The 25,079-nt window shown below is 34.9% G+C and overlaps 2 protein-coding genes across 2 annotated transcripts; both read right to left on the reverse strand.

Moving 5' to 3' along the window:
• Position 1: 1 nt before the first annotated feature.
• LOC126969834 (D-erythrulose reductase-like) lies at positions 2 to 5,703 on the reverse strand. The gene is made up of 5 exons (XM_050815405.1): positions 5,528 to 5,703; positions 4,302 to 4,554; positions 2,045 to 2,159; positions 1,011 to 1,213; positions 2 to 130 (listed from the first exon to the last, which is right to left on the reverse strand). The coding sequence occupies exons 1-5, from the start codon at positions 5,577 to 5,579 to the stop codon at positions 19 to 21; spliced, it is 735 nt and encodes a 244-aa protein (XP_050671362.1). The 5' UTR covers positions 5,580 to 5,703; the 3' UTR covers positions 2 to 18.
• A 7,406-nt stretch (positions 5,704 to 13,109) lies between these two features.
• LOC126969832 (D-erythrulose reductase-like) lies at positions 13,110 to 24,792 on the reverse strand. Its single transcript, XM_050815403.1, has 5 exons — positions 24,584 to 24,792; positions 24,115 to 24,367; positions 23,051 to 23,165; positions 21,802 to 22,004; positions 13,110 to 13,428 (listed from the first exon to the last, which is right to left on the reverse strand). The coding sequence occupies exons 1-5, from the start codon at positions 24,636 to 24,638 to the stop codon at positions 13,317 to 13,319; spliced, it is 738 nt and encodes a 245-aa protein (XP_050671360.1). The 5' UTR covers positions 24,639 to 24,792; the 3' UTR covers positions 13,110 to 13,316.
• Between the last annotated feature and the right edge of the window lie 287 nt (positions 24,793 to 25,079).

Raw genomic sequence — 25,079 nt, forward strand, 5'->3', positions numbered from 1 at the left:
GTTGGTTTTATTTATTTATTATGTTGCCAGAAATCCGCCGTCCACGGGCAGGTGGACACCATGGATCATACTTGCGCTGTCACTTAGAAGAAACACGATGGCATTGACCACGTCTTCTACTTCGCCAAACCTGCAATTTATGTTAGTATTAAAATAATACAGTAACAGTAAAGTAAAATTATACCAGTGGGAGGCTCCTTTACACAGAGAGCCGGCTAGATTGTGAGTCGACACACACAACGGCGCCTATTTCTTCCGTGAAGCAGTATAATGTAAACATTACTGTATTTCGGTGTGAAGGGAAATTACTGAGCAAATGAGACTTAACATCTTATGTCTCAAGGTGACGAGCGCAATTGTAGTGCTGCTCAGAAATTTTGGGTTTTTCTATAATCCTAGGCGGTACTGCATTGTAATGGGCAGGGCGTCATCAATTACCAACAACGCGACGTCCTGCTCGTCTCGTCCCTTATTTTCATTAAAAAAAACACTTATAACTGCCCGCGGGTTGAAATGGGGACGAATCTTTTTATATTAACGCCACGTAACGTTGGCAGGCAATCGTTAGTTTGCGAACGGCACATTTGATTAGACGGCACGTGTAGACCGGGCGCAATGCCTAACGCGGAAGCCTCGATGTCGAGATGTAGGCCAATCCATCAGAAGTCCCGAGCATTCAAAATGAAAGTTGTGTAATTCTAGTAGCTTATTTAAGAAGAAGGAAACAGTCAAATTATAAGAAGAGACTAAAGGAAATAGCTTGGATCATTCATACGCCCTGTGCTTCCCCGGGGCGTAAATAGAATAGGGGAGTCCCGGCCCAAGAGTGTCGTAAGAGGCGAAAAAGGGCTTTTTAAAAGTGGGAGAGTCACGCTGTCGTCTTATGAAGTCAGCACAATCGGGCCGGACTCGTCCGGGTTACTTACCACACTCGCAAGAATATCGGCGTAAAGTAGCGGCCTAATGACGCTATGTTTCGCATAGGTTAGTGTGGAGGACCGGAAGCTTACCTGCCGAGTGGTATTTTGGATAGCATCGCATTTGCTTTCTCAGGATCGGCCCATGCACGTCGCCCCAACTCTGTCATAACAACCGTTGGGTTTATCGTGTTGACCCGGATATTGAATGGTCCAAGTTCTAATGCCATGACGCGAGTCATTGCATCTAAAGCTCCTTTAGACGTACAGTATGATATGTGATCTTTTAGGGCGGCCTGGAAAATGTATACAAATGTATTTAAATAGGCTTGAATCATCCTACAGAAATAAGGAAGTCATTAGATGTATTAATTATTGCTCTTCAAGATCATTAACAGATAACGAAAAATGAAACAGCTTTGTTAATTTCAGATGTAGTTTACTATTAGTCCCCCTACTAGGTATACCAGTTAACAGGACAGTTTAATTAGATTTTTCAAAAGTACGGTCACAGATCAGTTACACTAATTGAAGATGAAAGAATTTATTTAACATACATTCTTACAAAAAGACATGATTCGCTCCATCTATCTCCAAACAATTTACCAAGTAACCAGGAATGAACTTCACCAAATGATGCGCGACAAAGGGTCGTTCAATTGACTTGCAATAAACAAATAGACTCACAATTACGCTCAAAATTTTTCTGAAGTAAAACTCTGCCTACGCGTCTATTGGGCAGAGTTTTCGTTCAGTTGTGTTACGTCCGCGCTTTGAATACAACGCCACGCAATGATAAAGTGTTCAGTGAAAAACTGACCAAATAACAGCATATAAGTACTAAAAAAGGATGGAGTGTCGTACTTCAGGTAAGTGTCCTTTTAAATTAACAAAATTGTGTTACTTGATGTCCCGAGTTTCTAATGAGCGTATACACTAAACAGACTTTCAACATTACTGCCAGGAAATAGAAAAATAGGTCTTATCTCAGTAATATACTGCACATGTTACAGTTCTGCTGCTATGAATTGTATAAAATGCACAAAATTTGCTATAGGTAAGTTCAATAAAGATCATATGAATTATAACAATATAATAAGAGTAAGATAATAAGCATAATTACCTACCATAGATGCCTGTGATGAAATGTTGACAATTGAACCTTTAATTTTGTTCTCAACCATTTTCTTCGCGACAACTTGGGTTATGTTGAGAATTGCCTTTACATTTACCTGCATTGTTCTGAAAAAATATTGTGGGATGTAAGTATGAATAATGTAAAAGAATTTGAAACTATGTAAAAATATGTTACGAGTATTAAATGTGTTACTGCAATTTTACTACCGAGGCCTTTTCATTGCATACCCGAACTGAAACTGCTTGCGGCGGCGTTTGTACCGGGTAGCGTCTCCTTACCTCAAATATACTGTCTGGCCCTAAATACTGTTACAATAAAAAATGAACAAAATATTACATTTGAATCTGTAATCTGTTATTTTTATATGATTGTTCATTGAGTTCTCTCATTATGGCGCCAATACATTGTATAATATTTTGCGATATTAAAACGGAGTAGGGTGATAAAGAGATCCGAATCGCTGTGATTGCATTACACAAAGTAGGTATGGAGCCAAATGAGATTTTTAAAACTCTCCATACGCTTGGTATTAGTAAAATGTTTGTGTACTGGGCTAATTATAGGTACAATGAGACCTCCGCTGATTGTGATAGAAAAATATCTGGCCGTCCACGTAGTGTTCGTATGAAAAAGGTGGTCAAAGCAGTGGGGTTTTGGGTATTCGATTTTGCTTACGGATGAGAAAATCTTTACAATTGAGTAACATTTTATGAAAAAATGACCGTATATATGATCAAAGCTCTAAAGTTTTCTTCCTCAGGGAAGCTCCCCAATTAGTCGACAGAGTGCAACGTGGACACTATCCGACTTCAGTGATGGTATGGTATGGTGAGGTATTCAAGTATTAGCAATGAAGGAGTGACTGAGCCATACTTTTGTGAAAAAGGTATCAAAACATCGGCACAAGTGTATCAGATACCATTCTTGAGAAGGTAGTGAAGCCCCTTAACAAGACCATGTTCAATAACCAAAAATGGTCCTTCCAGCAAGACTCGTCGCCGGGTCATAAAGCTCGGTCTACGCAGTCTTGGTTGGAAACGAACGTATCGCACTTCAACAGAGCTGAAGACTGGCCGTCTGGATAATGATTTATGGTCAGTTTTAGAGAGTACGGCTTGCTCTAAACGGCATGATAATTAGGAATCCCGTACATAATCCGTACGATTGGCAGTGAAGAAATTTCCCATAGAAAGAGTGCGTGCTTCTATTGATAACTGGCCTCAACGTTTAAAAGACTATTGCAGCCAATGGAGACCACTTTAATCCACCACGAGTAAGCTATTTATATTTATGTATTAAACCAATACACTGTAAAAGTAATAAATGCTATTTGCAATAGTTTTTTTTTGTTTCTGTATTTATGGCAAGATTAGGTATGCGACAGGAACGAAGGCCATGCGTCAACTCGTGAACGAATGTTGACTGTGGTGCCAGGTCTACCTGTTAGGCTGTTATAGTTAATAAAGCATTGTATTTGTTGAATGCGATTACTAATTATAACCGTAATCACGACCATCATGTACGTACACAAAGCATCCTTACACAAACAATAAATTCAAACTCTTAGGTTGATATATCCAATATACTTAGGATAATTTATACCTACAGATTAATTTTTAACTGTACTTTCTATGCACTTTTTGATATTTAAAACGCTTTTAATTTTGAACACGATTCATATATAGGATTCAGCACCTTACAAACTAATTTTTTTTATATTAGGTACACCCATTGTAAAATACTCTATTGGTGGACAAGAGTGGCCGTTGAATTTCTTGAAGGTACCTATGATCTTCTCGCGAGCTCTACTTTTTCCGAACATATGATAGTAACAGCAATTTAAAAGAAATATTCTGATTCCTGCCGCCGAATTCCACCTTCACACTCCATAAATTAGGATATCATCCACACCATCTGGATGTGTAGCGGTCCTCCACAGTGCGGTTTTCAAAGAGCTTTCTTCCTCGTACTACAACACCGTGGAAAGAGCTTCCTTGTGCGGTGTTTCCGGGACGATACGTCATGGGTACCTTCAAAAATAGCGCGTACACCTTAAAGGCCGGCAACGCTCCTGTGATTCCTCTGGTGTTGCAAGAGAATGTGGGCGGCGGTGATCACTTAACACTAGGTGACCCGTACGCTCGTTTGTCCTCCTTTTCCATAAAAAAGTAACTATATTTGACTTTGAAAACGCTGTGATTGTACTGTGTGTAGATACTATAAATTTTCAAAACCATGCTACTTACTCGTCAAATACATTAGGCAAACAATCAAAAAAAGACTGATTGTGAATAAATCCTGCACAATTCACGAGACCGCTAAATACTCCCAATGCATCCACCACTTTTCTCGTTTCATCCCAATCCCTGAGATCAACTGACACTATATCAACTGAAGGGTATTCGTGTTTCAGCTTCTGTAGAGCTTCAGCTTGATTGGACAATGCCACTACACTCGCCCCGCGCCTCCACAATTCTACAACAGCTCCACGACCAATACCTAATAATAATATAATCATTTATCATCATCATTTCAGCCGGAAGACGTCCACTGCTGGACAAAGGCCTCCCCCAAAGATCGCCATGACGATCGGTCCTGCGATTGCCTCATTCTTTCCTATCCTCTCATCCACCTATTCTTGTGATATATAAGTGGGAGGCTCCTTTGCACAGGATGCCGGCTAGACTATGGGTACCACAACGGCGCCTGTGCCGTGAAGCAGTAATGTGTAAGCATTATTATGTTTCGGTCTGAAGGGCGCTGTAGCTAGTGAAATTATTCTTAACATCTTATGTCTCAAGGTGACGAGCACAGTTGTAGTGCTATTCAGAATTTTTGGGGTTTTTTAAGAATCCTGAGCGGCACTGCATTGTAATGGACAGGGCGTATCAATCACCATCAGCTGTACGTCCTGCTCGTCTTGTCCCATATTTTCATAAAAAAAATTTTGACCAGATCGTCGGTCCATCTTGTAGGGGGCCTACCAACACTACGTCTTGCGGTACGTGGTCGCGATTCGAGGACTTCACTTTTATAATACCGAATAATAAGCCATTATTTTAAATTTACCAAAACACTACTTTATTGGTAACATTAGGTACTTACTTAGCACATTTATGAAAAAAAAACTAATTAGTAAACAATATTAAAATAATCTCACTTGTTCATAAATGTTCCAGGCCCTTCTATTTATTGTAAAGCATTTTATACATAAGAATTTACGAATACATACTTAGGTACATATAAGTAGCGACACACGAATTGAAAACTTCCTAATTTCCGAAGTCGGTTGTAAATACTATTTTCTAATGGGTGGTTATTTTTATTTTCTATTATTGCTTGAACCAACTTGAATGAGAAGACAACTTTATGACAAAAATATTTTACAGGAACTTGTTTATAAAAAGATTAGCAAAGTTATTGACTGCTGTTCATTGTGAAATTTAATATAAAAGTAAAATTGTGTAGGTACCTGAACATCCTCCGGTCACTAAAATTCTTCTATTTTCAAAATATTTTTCCATATTTTATTCACTCTTTGTCTTGTCCACTACGGCAATGTTTATTAGACAAAATATTTCTTATCTCGTGCTCTTGACAACCAACATCTATCCAATGAACGAACGCACAAGTTAAGATAACTAAATTTATAAGCACATAATCTACAAAGTATTAATGTCAATAATATTAAGTACCCACACTTATCATTATTGTATCTCCTTTCTAAAGCATCATGTTCTTATGAATTACCTTTAATTAAATAAAAGTTTAAAATTTTAGGCTAGTTGAGCAAGACGCCAACATTTTTTTTGCGCGTTTTTCGGAGGATTCTTGCCTCGCACAGCCACTTTGTGGAATCAATTACTGGCTGCTGTTTTCCCGAACTGATATGACCTTCACAGGGACCTTCAAGCTTATAGCTACTCTCACCTAAAAGCCGGCAACTCATCTTTTGGCCCCTGGTTTTTGCGGATGTCCATGAGGCTTAAAAAGGCATTTATTTTCTCAAAATTGATTCCTTTAGAATTCTTTTTGATGTCATTTCTTATACTATTAGATACTACTACCGCTTCGGAAACAAATGGCGCTCTGAGAGAGACGAAGCGGCGCAAGAAACTCTCCCAGCATTCTTTTTTTTGCGCTCTTTTCAATAAAAATATACAATATAGTACAGTCATTTCTATTGCTATAAAATAGATATTCAGCAGTGGAGTAATAGGATTTACGACAGAGCCATTTTTTTATAAAACATTTAAATTTATTTATAGATAATGCCTGAACAGTGGCTGGGACTTTATTGTAGAAGTGTATACATTTACCCTTAAAGCTATTATGTATCTTATGGAGCCTACTAGAATTAGTTACAAGCAATCCCTTATTTCTAGTGTTATAACTTATACATGGCTTATACTAACCTCCCATTACGCGAGCCTCTTGCCCGTTTGCACCCTCTCATACTTATAAAAAAAAACCTATAGCATAGACAACGAAGCACTAAATGCTATCTTTGTCATCTTAAATTTCAATTTTTATGTAGGTACTAAGAAATCCATACCTTCGATAAGATCATTTATTTGTAGTCATAGATGTTACAAATCACAATAAAAGTTCTCCATTCGTTGCCGGCATGCTGTGGCGTACAAATAGTAATCACTAACAAGTCAAAGAAATATACAGGATGTCCCAGAAATAATGGATAATCCTTGAAACCCGCACGGGACAGTTCTCCAGCGCTCAGAAAAAAATATCTAAAAATAATAATTCCAAGTCATACCCAAAATATGATTTTTTAGAATAAAATACGTTTTTTTTTAATTTACTTCACATTCATGTGCACAACGCTAACAAAGTAATGAATTTGTGGCGTTTTTGGTCTCTTATTCCTGATAGACTATACTACTAACTACATTAAATAATACTAATAACTACTAATCTATGATACTTTTTTCAAAAACAAAATAAGAACTTGAGTTATTGAAATTTGATACCAATATAATTTTGGCATAGTTTGAGAGTGTTTCATGTAAAAAAAAGTATGAAAACGTAAGTGGCCAGCTATTTTAAAAACATGCACAGTTCATACAGTTTACAAAATGGTATAATGCATCATTTTATTTAATGCCACTACGAAGTTATTGCTATTGAGATGCAAAAAGAGTAAATAAGATGTCTTAATAAATTTTAATAATAATAAAAACATCGGGTGTACATAAATCGAGCTTTATTCACAACAGGTGTTCAAATTGTCTGCCACCGACTCTAATACACGCTCAACATCTTCTATTTTTTTTAATATTTTTTTCTGACCGCTGGTGCTGGAGAGCTGTCCCGTGCGGGGTTTAAGGATTGTAAACTGTAAAAATAATACTACAAGAAATAAGAAAGACACCGGTATCACATATCATCAGTAAGTATTTTATATTTAATTAATTTCAATGTAAAATAACACGAAGCGTATGTTAAAAAAAAAGAGTGTGTGTACTTATGTACACGCGTTAGAAGTTATACTTCTTTGGCGTAGGGAAAAAATCAAATTTTAACAAATAGTTAAGATCAAAGGTAGTATAAACACTCAGCATTTAAGGTTAATATAAACAAGTATAGAAAATTAATTAATTATTTTTATTTATACATAAAATTTGTTAATATACCAGAAATAAAACAAAACGAAAAAAAAATATTTTTGTAGATTATAATGTAATAATTTTTATCTACACCCATGCTTTAAATCCTCTATTAAAGATTCTAAAACAGTTAGCTTATTGCCAACATTATAACACCCAATGTTCTAATAACCATTACATCATCCAAACGAGTGTTGTAATGTTGTACTGAATTTCATAACAACACTCCTATGTTTTTTTTTCGATCCCTTCATGCGCAAAGAGTTTCAACAGACAGCCACATTCTTATTGCTCGATGCGTGGTATCTGTATGAATTTCAAAAAAAGAACATTTCCGTTTACGCGCGTTCCTCACTACCAGAACGCCGCGCGCCGTAAAAAAAAAGTAGGTTATTCGAATCCCCGCCATTTTTCTTCGATTTTTTTATTGTTTTGTTTACAAAAAATGAGCGATTCATTTTAAACTGTGAATATTCGAGTGAAATTTAATTATTGCATTATACAAAATGTAAATTACCACTAAAATATATACCTAATTGTTTTGTAAGCTGTTTCAGAATCTTTTAGAGGATTCATATTCTGGGTGTAGATAAAGTATTGTATGCAACTGTTGATAATTAGGTATTATAACACAATCCACAACAAATCCACATTCGTGTTTTAATACCCCTTATTACACAACAGTTGCATAAATAACTATTAATTAACGATGTAAATAAATGATACATACCGACAATTAACCTCAAATCTATAAATGCACTCAAAACAGTTTATTCAAATCAGTTTTATCACTAATATTCAATATATGTAGATATACTAATAAATTATTAGTAAATAGCTACTATCACCGTCGTATATGAAATTGATTTAATAAAAACACCAAAATAATATTTATTTATTCATACTGTTTTATTGTACTGTTACGAAACACGTGTTCTAAATATAAAAATACTAGAATATACAACTTGAACATAGTTATCGATTTTCATGCCACCTAGAACTAACTTCACGATGCAGAATTCAGGTGTCGGTGTGCGCGCGCATCGTAAAAATTCACTCTCTCATCATTTTTCTCCATCGCGCCAAAAGAAGTATAACTTCAAAAATTTGAAAGATGCCATTGAGTGTCAAGATGCCACGCACACAAGCATCTAATAGTTGCCGTTATAAAAAAGCAATTGTCCATAGATATCTAGTTGAAGTGCAGCGGAGACAAATCCTTAATCTATAAAGTAACTGGTAAATTTTGCAGTCAATAAGGAAGTCAATAAAGTTTTAAAGATCTTGAGTTAGTAGTATTTTGCGTATTTAAAAGGAACATCATTCATACAAAATACATAATTGTTTGATAAACAGCATATTACTTATAATTATGAATATAAGTAATATGTTTATCGCTACATTTAGCTAAGTAGGTAGTAACTTTAACTAGTTGGTCAGGTTTTTTTTTACACGAAAATTATTAATTATTTTAAAAAGTAGCTTCACTTAACTGTTAAAAAATGCTGTAGATTCCATTTAAGGCCTCTCCTTATAGTTTATATAAGCCCGAAGAGAGAAAAATTAATCAAAATAGATTTTCTGGTGGGTCCGAGTTAATATGCATTTAGTAAAAAGTTGTATTTATGATATTAGAAACACACTTTCAGCCTTACAAATAAAATTGACATAGTTATAACTAAGCATAAACCAAGAATATGTAAAATGTTTACACATAGACATTTTGCTTACGAATGGTTTGTTCGGACGTATAACGTTTCCCGCGTTTATTTGCAAGGCAGCTTGTCATTCGGAAAACTTCAGAAATATCATTGTATTGACAGTGTTGTCAACGATATTGTAAACATTTTGCATTTTCTTTGTTTATCATCAGTTATAACTTTAGCCACGTATTCACTAGTAAACATTTGTTGTTAAACTGTTTATGACTAGCGTTAAACAAGTTTACAATAAACACATGTTTCTGAAACTTGGCCGTGCACACTTGTCAGTTGTTGACAGGATGTCGCCCGAGGAGGTAGTGATGCTCTCTGCTGCTTACATAATAATTCACAAGAGTATTAATCTAAAAAAAAAGAAGAAAAGGTGGTAGATTCGAAACTATTTGCGGATATATATCTGCGGATTTGATGGATCATTTCAGAACTTCACCAGAATGTCACCAACTGATTTTGAAATGTTATTAATATTGATTGGACCATCAATAAAAAAAAGAAGAAACGAAATTTTGGCATCCTATTGAGCCTCAGAGAAGACTACTTGTTACTTTAAGGTTTCTTGCAACAGGTGACTCATATGGCTCACTGTCATATACCTTCAAAATATGAAAACAATTGATCAGCAAGATCATACCAGAAGTTTGTAAGGAATTGACTAATGTTTTAAAGGACTATGTAAAGGTGAGTAAAAAAAGTGTAATCACAAATCAGTATGATAATCAAATATCTAAATCAAATTTATTTATTGTGTGTCATCTTCTAACTGGTCAACTATATCTTCAATGTTGCTAAAGTGCAACTCGTCACCAGTTGCAGTATGGACTCCTGTTCTGGTGTATACATTAAGGTAGATTCATCAGCACACGTAGATGAAGATGATGTGGTGCGGTGTTCGCCGCCAAACTCTTGCCATCCATAGCCATGATATCTACTGAAACAATTATTTTCGAAATTGCCCATTCTCGCTTGAAGCAGGATATTATTTATATAATATTTGGCCTGTAATACTGTTCTTTGATTTTTTACATTTTTTAATTCAGATGCCACATACTGGCCATAAACTTCAAATTCGTCTTTTGATTCCTCGATCTTCTTTTTGGCACTTCTCATAATTTCATACGCTTCATTTAGACTATCGTCACACTTCCTCTTGTTTGACTGTGAAAGCGGCGGTGGCAGTTGTAATGTTGTAGGTGACGGCGGCTCAGACAGCGATGAATTCGACGGTTCCATTGAGCCACTCCCATCCTGTAATTATTATTATTGTTTCATTTATTACAGGTCCCAAATACTGAACAAGAATGGAAAAATAAAGCCCGCCAGTTCGAATTATAATGGAATTTTCCTCATTGCATTGGATCCATTGATGGAAAACATATTGTTATTGAAGCACCGTGTAACTCTGGCAGTGACTTTTTCAACTATAAAGAACAATTCAGTGTTGTACTACTCGCAATAGTCGATGCAGATTACAACTTTATATATGCGAACTGTGGTGCTAAAGGCAGATCTTCCGACAGTGGAGTATTTCTGGAAACTCCATTTTACGACGCATTGACTCAAAATAATTTAAATATTCCACAACCACAACCAATTACACCAAATAGTCCAAATCTGCCCTTATGTAATAATAGGGGACAGCGCATTTGCCTTATCTGAAAATATTATGAAGCCATATCCTGGTATTCACAATCGAGGAACAATTAAGCGCATTTACAACTACCGACTTTCCAGATCAAGAAGGATAGTAGAAAATGTGTTTGGCATATTAAGTACTGTCTTTCGCGTTTTCAGAAAAGCCATACCTCTTAAGCCTGCTACTTGTGAAATAGTAACAATGTCATGTGTATATTTGCATAACTTTTTAAGACGCAATAAACTGTCTCGTGCTTTGTATACTCCATCAGGAACATTCGATTATGAAGATATATGGTACTCACAGCAATATGTTAGATTTACAAACTGTTGCAAGACACCCACCACTCGCTGCTACGGTTGTAAGAGACAAACCTATATGTACCTATCTATACTTTGCCAAATAAAGTTAAGATTATAATATTCAGTTTCGCTTCATTTAAAATTAACAAGACCCTAGTAGGAAGTTGATTAAAATAATTACAAATATAATACAAGTCACTATTTTCAGAGGTTTTTGTATTTTGTAGGTCTAATCTCTTATTTATTTTATAAATTGATACCTTGCAATCAAAAACAAAAAGCGAGCAGCGCGGGGTGGTTCTTTGCTCCCCGCGCGTTGCTCGCGTTTTGTTTCGTCAGTGGGGCCGTGGAGGGGATTTGTTTGGATCTCCAAGTGAAGGGCGCGGTGAGCGCACACACTTCGCCTGCCTGTCTCACCCCTTAAAATACCTAAATAGTTGCTACAAGAGCCCCTTAAACTGCGTTAGCTTTTAGAAAACACTTGACAGACATTTTAAGACTTTTTGTATGGATTTGACAGATAACAGATAATATAAAAACTACTCACTGTTCCCATTGTATCTGATGTTCCAGACGTTGTTGCACCACACAATAAAAATTGCAGCGATTCAAACCACTGCCATTTGCTTTTAATCACTTCCTCGGAACCGCTTCCAGTCCTTTTTGATGTTTTAATTTTTTTCTTTTCACGACTAAATTATGAGCGTAGAATATACATCTTTGTTTCCACTTCTTTTTGCGATATATGCAATTCTGCTGAAATGTCGGTCCAAGCATTATTATTTTTTTAATTTATCTTTATAGTCTTTATTTGAGGCGTTCCAAAGAATACTACGTTGGTGATAAAGCACAGTAAGCTTCGAAATTTGTTTGTTGGACCTCACTACCTCCATGTTTATAAACTCGCGCAAAACACGTCCACACCTGTTGACTTTTGTTTATAAACTAGATGTTTCGTCTCCACTCGTAGCACGGCAACACTTATCATAAACAATGGTTCATCACCTATGTTTCTGAACTGTTTACAGAGATGATGAAACATTGTTTATAAACAGTTTCTAAACAGTGTTTATTAACAAATGTTTACTAATGAATACGTGGCTTTTATACCATTTTTATTTGTACGGCCGTTAAAGTTTATCTTTAAGTAAGTATATTGTATAATATTCTAAAAGATATTGTCAAATGGGATTATTTGAGATTTGACCTTGTAACAGAATAGACTCATAATACCTAATTCGCAATTTTTTTATGAAAATTAGGGACGAGACGAGCAGGACGTTTAGCTGATGGTAATTGATACGCCTTGCCCAATAACAATGCAGTGCCGCTTAGGATTCTTGAAAAACCAAAAAGTTCTGAGTGGCGTTACAACTGGGCTCGTCACCTTGAGACATAAGATGTTAGGTCCCATTTGCCCAGTAATTTCACTAGCTACGGCGCCCTTCAGACCGAAACACAGTAATGCTTACAAATTACTGTTTCACGGCAGAAATAGGCGCCGTTGCGGTACCCATAATATAGCAGGCATCTTGTGCAAACAAGCCTCCCACTGGTAAATTTAATGAACCCACTGAAGTGAGCAAATAATTACATATTGTAAATATTCGCTACTGCCTTATATAAGATCTTTTTCTAATGTGGTACGTGAACGTGTACACCCTTTATTAAGAGTCTATGGGTTCTAAAGTCGATAGCCAATTTAAATGAAAAATTACTTCTTGTCTTCACATTACAAATTGGTCTTATGATATTGTTAAATTAGGTACAAAACCATTCTCAATATAATTTAATTTAAAAATATAGCACATTCATAATTAGTAAATCAATATTGCTTCTAAAAAAAAATCGAAATCGCATTTAAACATTTACAATGATAAGTTTAATTTATGGCAACATTAAAAAATAACGACTCAATAAGAATTATATTTCTTTGGTAACATAACGTTAGCAGATCTTTCAATGGTGCTTATAATTAATATTATGTTGCAAGGAAGCCGCCATCCACAGGCAACTGAACTCCTGTTATCATACTGGATCTATCGCTTAATAGGAAAACAACAGCATTTACAACTTCCGATACTTCGCCGAATCTGAAACAAAGATATACAGTATGTATTTTACAACTTAATTTTCAAGTCGATGGAAAAAAGATGAATTCCTTGCACAAGCAAGAAAACTAAAGATGTAAAGATTTAGGTTTTTCAAACAACTATAATAATGTTTACTTTAACGAGCATCTAACAAGTTCAAATAAAACCTTGCTGCTATCTGTAAAAAAAATAGCAAAGGAGAAGAATTATAAATATGTTTGGATAAAAAATTGCAGTATAATGTTAAGACGTTCCGAAAATAGTGCTGTACTAAATATATGTAATGTGAATGATTTAAACAAAATTGTATAAGGACTACTTATATATCTGCCTATGGCACTTCATGTTATGGAGTCTTTTTGTTTTCCTGCTATAGTTGTTTATATCTTTATAATGCATTTTGCTCAATTTTAATTTTTAACGTTTGTGAAGGCATATGTGTTTATAAGTTATCTTTTAAATGGGTTTTTAGTCGCAGAATCCATTTAATGTTTGTTATTATAGTTATTTTTTATATTTATTATGTATATTATAATTTTTCTTTTAATACCAGGCAAATATGGAATAGTGGAGTTATTATTATTATTTTACAGAATTTTTTTGTACGTGTAATTGCTTTAAACTTTTTAAATCATGGGATATAATTTAAACATTTTGTACCAAAACGTACGAGGCTTGCGTACCAAAACTAATAAGTTCTTCAGGGCAATGTTGCATGGGGAGTATGATATTATATGTCTTAGCGAAACGTGGTTGTATGATGGTATTTTTGATTCCGAACGTTTTGATTCAAGATACACTGTCCATAGATGTGATAGAAATTATAATGTACGTGGTGACAAAATGGGCGGCGGTGTACTTATCGCCTTACAGTCTAACATAACAGTTCGTTTGTCGACATCCATTCAATTGAGCAACTTTTCAGCTGAAATAGTGAAAGTAACAGTATCGTTGATGTCTACTGCAATAACCAGGTCACTTCATATATATTGCTGCTATTTCCCTAATATTAACCATCATTGTGAGAGGCTTATTGATTTCTTTGAATTGGTTTCGGATGAGAAGCTAAATTATCCTAACGATAGTTTCTTGGTGTTGGGTGACTTTAATGTTCCGACTGCGCAGTGGGATAGGAATGACAATGTCATGATCCTGAGTAACCTTTGTGATGATAATAGTCTGGTGTATGCCTTGGCCAACTTTATGAATTTTGCTGATCTGAGGCAATTTAATTCAGTTCATAATGTCAATAGTAGATTTTTAGATCTTGTTTTTAGTGACTGCCACTGTTCCGTTAGCCGTTGCAATCGCCTGTTAAAGAGAATGCACATCACCCAGCTCTGGTAATATTATTTTTTATCCACAATTTACGATTAATTATGCCAAATGCTAGAATGATTCGACTTTTTCACCGTGCTAACTACGAGGAAATCAATAATGCACTGTCCGAATATAATTGGATTGAATTATTGGATGGCCGTGATATCTTGGATGCAGTTAATTTTTTTTATGAAATAATACATAAAATTGTAAATGATTTTATTCCAGTCAAAATTTTAAGAAGTACTAATAAGTTTCCCTGCTGGTACCCTAGATGCTTAATAAAAGTTATTAAAGAAAAATTAAAGTATCATAGGAAATGGAAAATTTATAACAGAATTTCTGATTATGATACGTTTAGTCTGTTGCGTGATCGCGAGATTCAAATTCTGAAAACAAAATTAAAAATTGTAGCAAATTCTTTGGTCATTTGTCCGAGGGAAAAACTCTTCCACTAACATCCCTGATATTATGAATTTAAGCGAATTTATTTTGAATCCGTTTATGAGTCACCAACAATAATATTTGTGTAAGTGCTTCGAGTAAGTATAGCTCTGTTAGCATAGGATCGGTTTCACTTTCTCCTATTATAGTAAAATATACCTCAGTAAACTGAACATTAATAAGGGAAGTGGGCCGGATGGCTTGCCTCCTATTTTTTTGAAGACGTGTCGTACCTCTCTATCTCTTCCTCTTTATTTATTATTCCACAAATCTATTTGTAGTGGCGTTATGCCTCAACTGTGGAAACAATGTTATTTGGTACCAGTTTTTAAATAAGATGACAAGCAAAATGTGAAAAATTACAGACCCATATCCAAATTAAAAACTATTGCTAAACTTTTTGAAAAAATTATATTCGATTGTGTTTTTCTTATTCTACGACCCATTATTATTCCTCAACAGCATGGTTTCGTTAGCAATAAATCTGTGGAGTCCAACTTATGTGAGTTTGTTCATCAGGCAACTACTGCAATGGATCAAGGCTTCCAGGTGGATGTTGTGTATACCGACTATTCAAAAGCTTTTGATAAAATCTGTCATCTTAATTCGTAAAATTGAAGAACTCTGTATACATGGCGACCTGCTCCGTTGGCTTACTTCATACCTCAGGGATCGAAGCCAGGCTGTTACAGTTAAAGGTTACTGCTCTACGTTCGTGCCTGTTACTTCTGATGTTCCTCAAGGATCTCATCTTGGACCCCTTTTATGTTAACCTATACATAAATGACATTATTGCAGTATTTAAACATTCTTCAATTCTTCTCTATGCTGATGATATGAAGATATATAAAACAATAAGTAAACCTTCTGATTGTAGCTTATTACAAGATGATTTGAATGAATTGTGTATTGTAATATTGCAATGATAATCTCTTACAACTTAATATTAAAAAATGTAACGTAATATCTTTTTCTCGCAAAAAAAAATGCTATTAAATTCTAGTACACTTTCAATGAAAATCTTATTGAACGGGTTTCATGGGTGAGAGATTTGGGCGTTCACCTTGACTCTTCGTTAACCTTTATTCATCACTATAGATGTGTGACTGCAAAAGCCTATCGCTTGTATTGTTCTTCGAGTCAGTAAAAATTTTAAACATATTACCACCCTGATTCTTCTATTTAATGCATTTGTTCGTTCTTTACTTGAATTCGGCTCGGTAATTTGGAATCCTCATTACAAAGTCCATATTCAAGAAATAGAGAAATTCAAACGAAATTCTTAAAGTGTGTTCTGTGTTCCTAACTTAATCTCTCTGGAAAAACGTCGTAAGGTAAAGGATCAAACATTTCGGCTAAAATTTCTTCATAATATGATTGACTCTCCACTTCTTCTTAATTGCCCTAATTTCCGATGTCCAAGACAATCTTCGCGAATTAAATCTTTATTTAATTTACATACTACACTACTAACTATGCACAAAATGCCTTCATTCATCGTTCTTGTTTAGTATACAACAAAGAATTCTGTTCAATTGATTACTTTTCAGGGTCGATACAGAAGTTGATTGAACAAATTAAGAAAATGTCTTAGTTTTAATTAATTAATAATATTGCATCTCTTTATTAACTTAAAAATGTATGCTATTATTATTAATATTATTACTAAAATCATCTATAATTTTCTATAAATATTTTGTTATTTTCAATTCAATATATTTAATTAATATTTATTATTTTCATTACAAATAGGTACTTTTAAATTGTAATTAATTTGCTCGCATTTTTCTGTTTAAGTTGTTCTGTTTGTTTCCCGAATAAAATAAAATAAAATTAAAAATCTATGAATTAAATGTAGCCACATACTTGTTATAACATTTGCTGACGATATACAAAACATGAAAAAAATCGGTGCACTAGTTAGGTCAAAAAGTAGGCTTTTAATTTTGAGCGAATATTAACATGCTGTACATTGTACAATCGGGTCACGAGGTCACTGGGTCAACACTCAATGATTCAATGAACTTGAATCTTTGCACATCAAAATGCGATGTTGCCATCCCGCGTGCTTCAAGATCAAAGACGCTGGTCTTTTGTCCGATAGAACACAAGCGATGTTGCCTGTTCGCTTCTCGCGTTGACTTCAAACGTGTCGGACCGTCCTAAAGTGAAAGAACGCGGACGGGCTTAGGGTAGGGTGCAACCTATCGATAAATAGCTTCTTTTAAAGGAAATAATACCCGATTCAAAAAGCTATTTAACTTTAAATACTTAGCGCACAGTGTTTCTAGAAATATCGTAAAAAACCTTAAAACACTACGCTTACTAAATTACTTAAACTTAAATAATTAGTGTAGTTAATGAAATGAAAATGAATTTATTTAAATTATTTTTATTAAGTAGTAAACAGATAATAATTATAAACAAAGGAGAAATAAACAGCAACGTTTTTTAATGTCTTACATGTTATGTAATACAAAGCAATCTAATTTTTAAAAACCGTATCAACTTACCCGTTGCTACTCAGGATTTATTAAACGGTCAAATGAGCGTACAGGACACCTGATGTTAATTGATCACCGCCGCCCACATTCTCTTACAACACCAAAGGAATCACAGGAGCATTGCCGGGCTTTTAGAAAAGTGTACAGGCTGATTTTAAAGATATCTATGTCAAGGAAGAAAGTTCTTTGAAAAGGGCACTGTAAGGGAACGCCTGTCATCCTGATGGTTGAGATGATATCGTAATTTGTGGCGAGTCGTGCGAAAGTGGAATTCGGCGGCAGGAATCAGGTCAAGCAGTTGGTCGGAAACTCCCAGCAACGCCAATAATCTAGCCATTCACAGAGCACTGGATCCCCGACAATTCGAGCAGCTATGCGTTGCACGCGGGCAATAGGTTCTAGCTGATACTGGGGTGCGTCCGTAGACATGACCGGACCGGTGGACCGGAGTACACCCTACCCTGAAATTGCCGAAAAGTTGACAGCAGATATCCTCCCCAACAAACACACCTACCCATATTATTATTCTTTCATTATTCTGTGCGAGTGAGGAACTTAATCAGAAAGAGTCTGGTCGGATTGTACTGTAGTCATAGGACAACAGCATGACTCTGTCACATCAAAAAACCCTTTTAGCCACCCACAACTCACAAAACAGTAGTTTCGTAAGTTAAATCGTAAAAAAATTACTTGCTAACTTTATAATTTGTTAAAATTATAATAACATTCGAATAACACATAAATAGTTGTATCCTATCCTTGGGTAGGTATTTCGTAATGGATGCTAAATAATGGTAAAAAAGTATCGATAAACTATAATTGTGAGGTTATTCCCTATTCAAGACTTATTTTTTTCGTTATTTGAATGTTTACCACTTCAGTCATCACTCATCAGTGACCAGTGTATCGCGAGTCTTCTGGGCGAATAGATTATGTGTTTGCCTTTCGAAGGAATCAAGCTGAAATGGACACTTTCTACTACTGTATGTGTGTACATGTGTAAATTGTGTTTTTAAGTTTGTTAATTATTGTTATTGTTTTTACTGTGAATTTGACATTTATTTTTTCTTTGACGTTTGCGAATACGGGTGAGTTTTTTTGAATATAAAACAAGATGCACAATATTGAATTTACAGTTCAGTTCAGTTATACCGAAATAAAAAATTGTTCGTAATAATGAACATAGAGAATTTTTATTTCGTCGCAAATAATCAAACAAATTAAAGGTGAAGCCGACGATCCAGAGGTCAATGTACGTCGCCTAAACAGTACTGCTAATTCTTAGTATATTTATTTGAATATTTATTTGGTTTGAAAATTTCACTTTTTCAATTTAAAGTTTTTAATTAAATAATTAATTTTGCGATAGTTCTGTGGACTAGTATTACGTATATTTTTATTTATTTCATAGGTATGCAGACCATACTGTATATGATAGAGAGCGGGTAACATTTTTTTTTAATGAAAATAAGGAACGAGACGAGCAGGACGTTCAACTGATGGTAATTGATACGCCCTACCCATTACAATGCAGTGCCGCTCAGGATTCTTGAAAAACCCCAAAAATTCTGAGCGTTTCCGATTCTTGAGACATAGGATGTTAAGTCTCATTTGCCCAGTTATTTCACTGGCTACGGTGCCCTTCAGACCGAAACAGTAATGCTTACACATTATTTATTTATTACACTTTTTTGACACCACATTAACTGACTTAGCTACTAACATACATAATTACATGATATGGTGCAAATGGCGGCCTTATCACTATATAGTGATCTCTTCCAGGCAACCATTTGTAATACAATAAAAGAGAAAGGCAGTACATTAAAAGGGTAAGAAAAGTGTCAAAAATATAGACACACATAATATATTATACTATACTTAAATATAGATAAATTTATAAGAAAGTAAAATAAGTAAAAAGTAGGAACAATAATTAACATTTCAGAATTGTTGAATTATGTTGGTGGATACAAAACATACAGATAGATTCTATCAAATAGAGAACAGATAATGTTTTTTTAGTTGATTATTAAAGGATGCTAATGATTGTGCTTGACGGATAGTAAGCGGCAGTTGATTCCAAAGAGTGATGGCATTAATGGTGAAAGAAGAGTGATAGCTATCAGATTTATGGAAAGGAACATTAAGTATTTGTTTCACAGCAGAGCGCAACGAAAGCTCATGCTGAGACCAAGAGGAGTGTTTTGGTGAAAAATTATGGAATAAAGAAGGTGTAGGATGTGGGAATTGCGACTTGGACGTATAGGAAGCCAGTTGAGTTTTTTTCGGAAGGAGGAGACATGATCGTATTTACGTAGGTTAAAAATGAAGCGAATACATAAATTTTGTAGGCGTTCGAGTTTATCCAGCTGAGCCTCGGTAAGGTCGGGATAGCAAATGTCTGCATAATCAAGAATGGAGGGCAGGCAAGTCTGCGCAAGACATATTTTACTAGGTACTGGGGGAAGATTACGAAACCGGCGCAGAGATCCATGTGCGGACAAAACTTTTTTACTTAATTCATTCAGTTGCGTCTGCCAAGAAAAATTTGAATCTATATGTAAGCCTAGATTTTTGAGATTACTACTAAAAGGAATGAAATTACTGCTTCACGGCAGAAATAGGCGCCGTTAGGTACCCATCATCTAGCCGGCTTCCTGTGCATAGGAGCCTCCCACTGGTAAATATATACATGTATTGTAAACATAATAGGTTAAGCCGATCATGTTAGGAACAGTTTAGATATTATATATTGTTGTTCCTATATCTTCTTACTAGCTGATACCCACGACCTCGTCCGCGTCGATAAAGGGATTTTAAAAATAATAAGCAACTTTGGAATTGAAGATTATCTCATGTCTTATTCCTCTTCCGGTCACCGTTTTCGCTCTCGTTTCCAAAATACTATATGAATCTAATTTCGAGGAATATTGCTATGGCAAACTAAACCCTATTTCAGTTTTTCACAAATACCACGGGAGCCATGAATTTTTCGGAGATAAAATGTAACCTACGTCCCTTCTCACGCTCTAGTCTAACAAATTTCATCAAAATCGGTTCAGTAGCTCCGGCGTAACAAACAAACTTACATTCACATTTATAATATTAGTACACCCTACAGTTCACTCAGCTTATAGCTAGGGTCCCTTAACCAAAATATTTATTGTTCACCAACCGAGGAGACACCACAGAATAAAGAGTAAGTATCTAATACAGTAGAACTCCAATTATCCGAATTAATGGGGACCGGGACCCATTCGGATAATCAAATATTCGGATAATCGTTTTTTTTAAAAAATTGCCATTGGAGAGAAAAAAAGCTACGTTTTGATATTGCACTATTTTTTTATTGAATTAAATGAAAGAAACATGATATTTTCACATGTTTTAAATATAAATAAAAGGTACTTATGTACAAGTTTAGAAATAAAAATCATTGTTTTTCAAACATCTCCGTCAATGTAAGCTTTTTTGCGGTCTTCATCCGTTTTCGGGCAGCCAGGTCACGCATTCGCTTGACGGTGAGCAGTTGCAAGTGGTCACACTCGGGCTGACGCTCCATCCACTTCAAAGCAGTCTCGAGGCCGGCAAATGTTTCACTAGCTGATGGTCCAGCGTCTACTTCAACATCAGCATAAAAGTTCTTCTTCCACTTCCACTTCAACATCTTCTATCACACTTTCAACAATTTCATCGTCATTGAGAATTTGAAAACCAGGGTCAGACGTGTCACAAGCCATCCACTCTCCTACATCTTCAGCACTTACTTCTGTACAACCAGGAATTTTTACAATCATTTTTCTTATTTCGCGGGGGGAAGAATAATAGCGCACTTAGACTTTTTTTGGACAATTTTTTTTCTGAAAGTGATTCGGATAATCGGCGATTCGGATAGTCGGAGTTCGGATAATTGGAGTTCTACTGTAGTAAAAGAAGTTTCTCTTTTTTACCTTTTAAGAAATAGTAACTTTAGATACCCTCAAATAGGCTGTGGAATGAGCTTCCTTGTGTGGTGATTCTGGGATGATACATAAAACAAAAAAAACCTACTAGCAATGAATATATTATAATACTACAAGATGTCTACTAGTTATTTACATACCTTCCGAGTGGAATCTTTGATAACATTTCTTTACACCGTTCTGAATCAGACCACCCAACCTTTGCCATTGCCGTCATAATAACAGTCGGATTTATGGAATTAACTCTTATTCCATGTGGTCCTAGCTCCAATGCCATTGACCTAGTTAGAGCATCCAGTGCTGCTTTTGATGCACTATATATAGCATGATCTTTGAGCGCTGCCTAAAAGTCAATAAAGAATTGCTTAAGAAAAGATAATATATTTTTAATTACTTTTACATATTCTTATCATACATATTATATATCGGGGTAAATACTTCAGCACACCTATTATAAAAATGAGATTAATTCAGTTTAACAATTTTAGTCAAAATTAGTTCATAAATCATCATTTGATTACACTGTGATGTAAAATTATTGTTGAAAAACATTAATCGAAAACACTTGCATGTGCACTTGCCCTATAAATACGGCCACACTCGAGGCATTCATGCTCGAGCTGCTGTACGGTACGGACCTCTCCTGAATGTTGTTACACTACCAGTGGAGTATACAAAGCTGATGAAATACTTGTTGCAGTTTTCTTTCAATGATCCAATCATGAGTGATTACCAGCAAGTCAACAATTGTGACATCAACAATATCCTGGATGTGATTTGCAGTGGTAAGGTACCTAGGGTTTGCAGTGGTAACTTACTATTAGGTGTTTCATTGTGAGTTTTCCAAGCCGCCAACACTCCTGTGATTCCTTTGGTGACAATGTGTGTGGTGGTGATCACTTAACATCAGGTGACCCACATACACTTGTTTGTCCTCCTCTTCGGTAAAAAAAAGTAACCCACTATGTGTATGATGTGTTGAGAAGATTTGTGTGGCCACAGTATAAATAGTTCATTCATTTTGGAAACAAAACTCTTAAATACTCTGGCATGTTTCCATAGTGACTTGTTTTTCTGCATTGATAGTGTCACTTTCTAAATATCTTGAGTATAGACATCACTTCACACTATACTATGTTCATACAAACAAACAAACAAATAGTTATGACAAAAAAGGTAAAATAAATGTGACAGTGTGTGTGTACACTCAATGAATGAATATAACATATTGTACAACTACAAGAACTGAATACACTTCAGTCAACTTTACAAAAACTAACATCAAAATTTTCTCTGTAAATTGTATACAGCCATGCATACTCTCTAAAATCATGACTAGTTTCTGTCAGACAAACATAATAAATGAATGTTAGGTGTGAGTTTGGTTACCTTTGATGCCTGTGAAGATATATTAACAATTGATCCGTGTATTTTATTTTCTATCATCTTCTTCGCCACAATTTGAGATATATTTAATACAGCTTTAACATTTACATCAAATGTTCTGAAAACAAAATAGTATAATGCATCTAATTATATTGATGTGTTGTCATACAAAATTGAATAAAGTAAAATTCATTGTCAGTTAAAACCTTATCATTGGGAACATTGATAGTATTAAAATATTTTTGAGTAGATATTACTGTAACTTTACAGTGAACTGTGGATCGTATAGTTCAGCTTCAATGTCTAGTGAGCCCGGGACTCAATTCTGTGTTTGTTCAAAAATAACTGATGGCATAAATGTTTAAGAACTGGACAAGCATGTTGGTTCAAAGGTTAATATCACTCTATTACAACGACAACCTGTATAGCCGAGTGGTTAGAGATCCTACCTACTAAGCTAGAGGTCCCGGGTTCGAAACCCGGTAGGTGCAAACATTTATATAATGAATATGGATGGTTGTTTCCAAGTCATGTTTTAATGTATTTGTGTATGTATTTATGTATGTTTAAGTATGTTTATTGTATTAAATGTATTGTTGTCTTGCAACCCATAACACAGCCTATATATGCTTAATTTGGGGCAAGATAATTTGTGTAAAAAGTGTGTCAATATTATATATTAAATATCACACACACAAGGTATACATTTGTTTTTATTTGATATTTGAATATTAGGTGGTTGGAACTTACAATAAAATCACATCATAAAGTGTAGATTGCTCATATATTTATTAGGTATTATTGGTGTGATGTATTTATTGGGTAATAGTCAACACTATCCACAGATTTCCAAGTTTGACAGTTGAAGACTGACATGCAGTACACCATATAGATATTGTTAGTTTAAATACCATGTAAGTAATACCAACCTTGTAGGAACAGAAAACGAAGACTCTGTCATTAAAATTTTTTGATGTTACTTATTTATGAATACTTTCATGGAATATATTATACCTATCAACTTAAATTATTATTTAAAACTTAGTATTATACATGATTTTACTAACCTATCAAAATTTGATGAGCTACTAGTGAGAAATGGTTCGCAGATTGCAATCGCAGCATTATTAACTAGGGCATCAAAAGTACCCAACGATTCAATAGCGGTCCGTGTTTTCTCCCAATCGGAAACATCGACATCCACAATGTCTATTGAGGGATATTCACTCTGTAAGGCTTCTAAATGTGATCTAGTGCGAGACAAAGCTACAATATTAGCTCCAGCTCTCCATAGCTCTACAGCGATTCCTCGGCCAATACCTTAGTGAATAATAAACAAATTTAATTTAATGACTCATAATAGTCTTAGTATATCTCGTATCAAAGCAGTTAGGGATATTTTAAGTGAATATTTAAAATACTAAATTGCCTTACAGAATATCCGTTACAGTCTAAAAACCGGTACCTTATCGAATTTACTTCTTTCGAGTGAGAACAATGTTCATAATATTATTCTGAATGCTAAATACTACAAACCTTGTCCAGCACCGGTTACTAAGATTCTTTTTCCTTTAAATGAATATATCTCCATTTTCGTAAATATGTATAGGTAATTAAGATTGGAGTATATAGTATGTAAAATTATTCACAATATTGTTTGGTAAAAATACAAATAAACTCGTTTAGATATACACCTAACAATTTGCAAAATTGCAAATTGCAATACTTGCGATTAAATTTTATTATTGAAACTTGAAAGGTAAATGACATTTGACGTGAAGGTGAGACAGTATTTAAGTCAATTGTCAATGTCAAGTCAAAATCTACTGATTTTTTTACTCCTTAACTAGGAGTTATTGGCTCGTACGTTCTGTGCATCTGCCGACTTCAAGTTCACTATTTCGGTAAATTTGGTTCCATATCTAGAACTTTGGAGTGTTATTATGTTTTCCAAGTTGGGAAAGCGAATCGCATTTCAATCTGGAAATCTTGAATTGGATCTGTAGATAATTTCCTCCTGGCCAGGTGCATG

The sequence above is a fragment of the Leptidea sinapis genome, chromosome 19, assembly GCF_905404315.1.
Source record: "Leptidea sinapis chromosome 19, ilLepSina1.1, whole genome shotgun sequence".
Classification (NCBI taxonomy): Eukaryota; Metazoa; Arthropoda; class Insecta; order Lepidoptera; family Pieridae; genus Leptidea; species Leptidea sinapis.

Bases quoted from the DNA above. Each gene is read 5' to 3' on its own strand.
- LOC126969834 (XM_050815405.1), bottom strand. From the start codon at position 5,579: ATGGAAAAATATTTTGAAAATAGAAGAATTTTAGTGACCGGAGGATGT. The intron at 2,160-4,301 runs GTAAGTAGCATG...ATATTTTTTCAG, and splicing joins TTGCCTAATGTATTTGACGA to AACAATGCAGGTAAATGTAA. The intron at 131-1,010 runs GTAAGCTTCCGG...CATAAATTGCAG, and splicing joins TCCAAAATACCACTCGGCAG to GTTTGGCGAAGTAGAAGACG.
- LOC126969832 (XM_050815403.1), bottom strand. From the start codon at position 24,638: ATGGAGATATATTCATTTAAAGGAAAAAGAATCTTAGTAACCGGTGCT. The intron at 24,368-24,583 runs GTTTGTAGTATT...TTATTCACTAAG, and splicing joins AGTAACCGGTGCTGGACAAG to GTATTGGCCGAGGAATCGCT. The intron at 13,429-21,801 runs GTATGTAAATAA...TCTTTGTTTCAG, and splicing joins TCAAAGATTCCACTCGGAAG to ATTCGGCGAAGTATCGGAAG.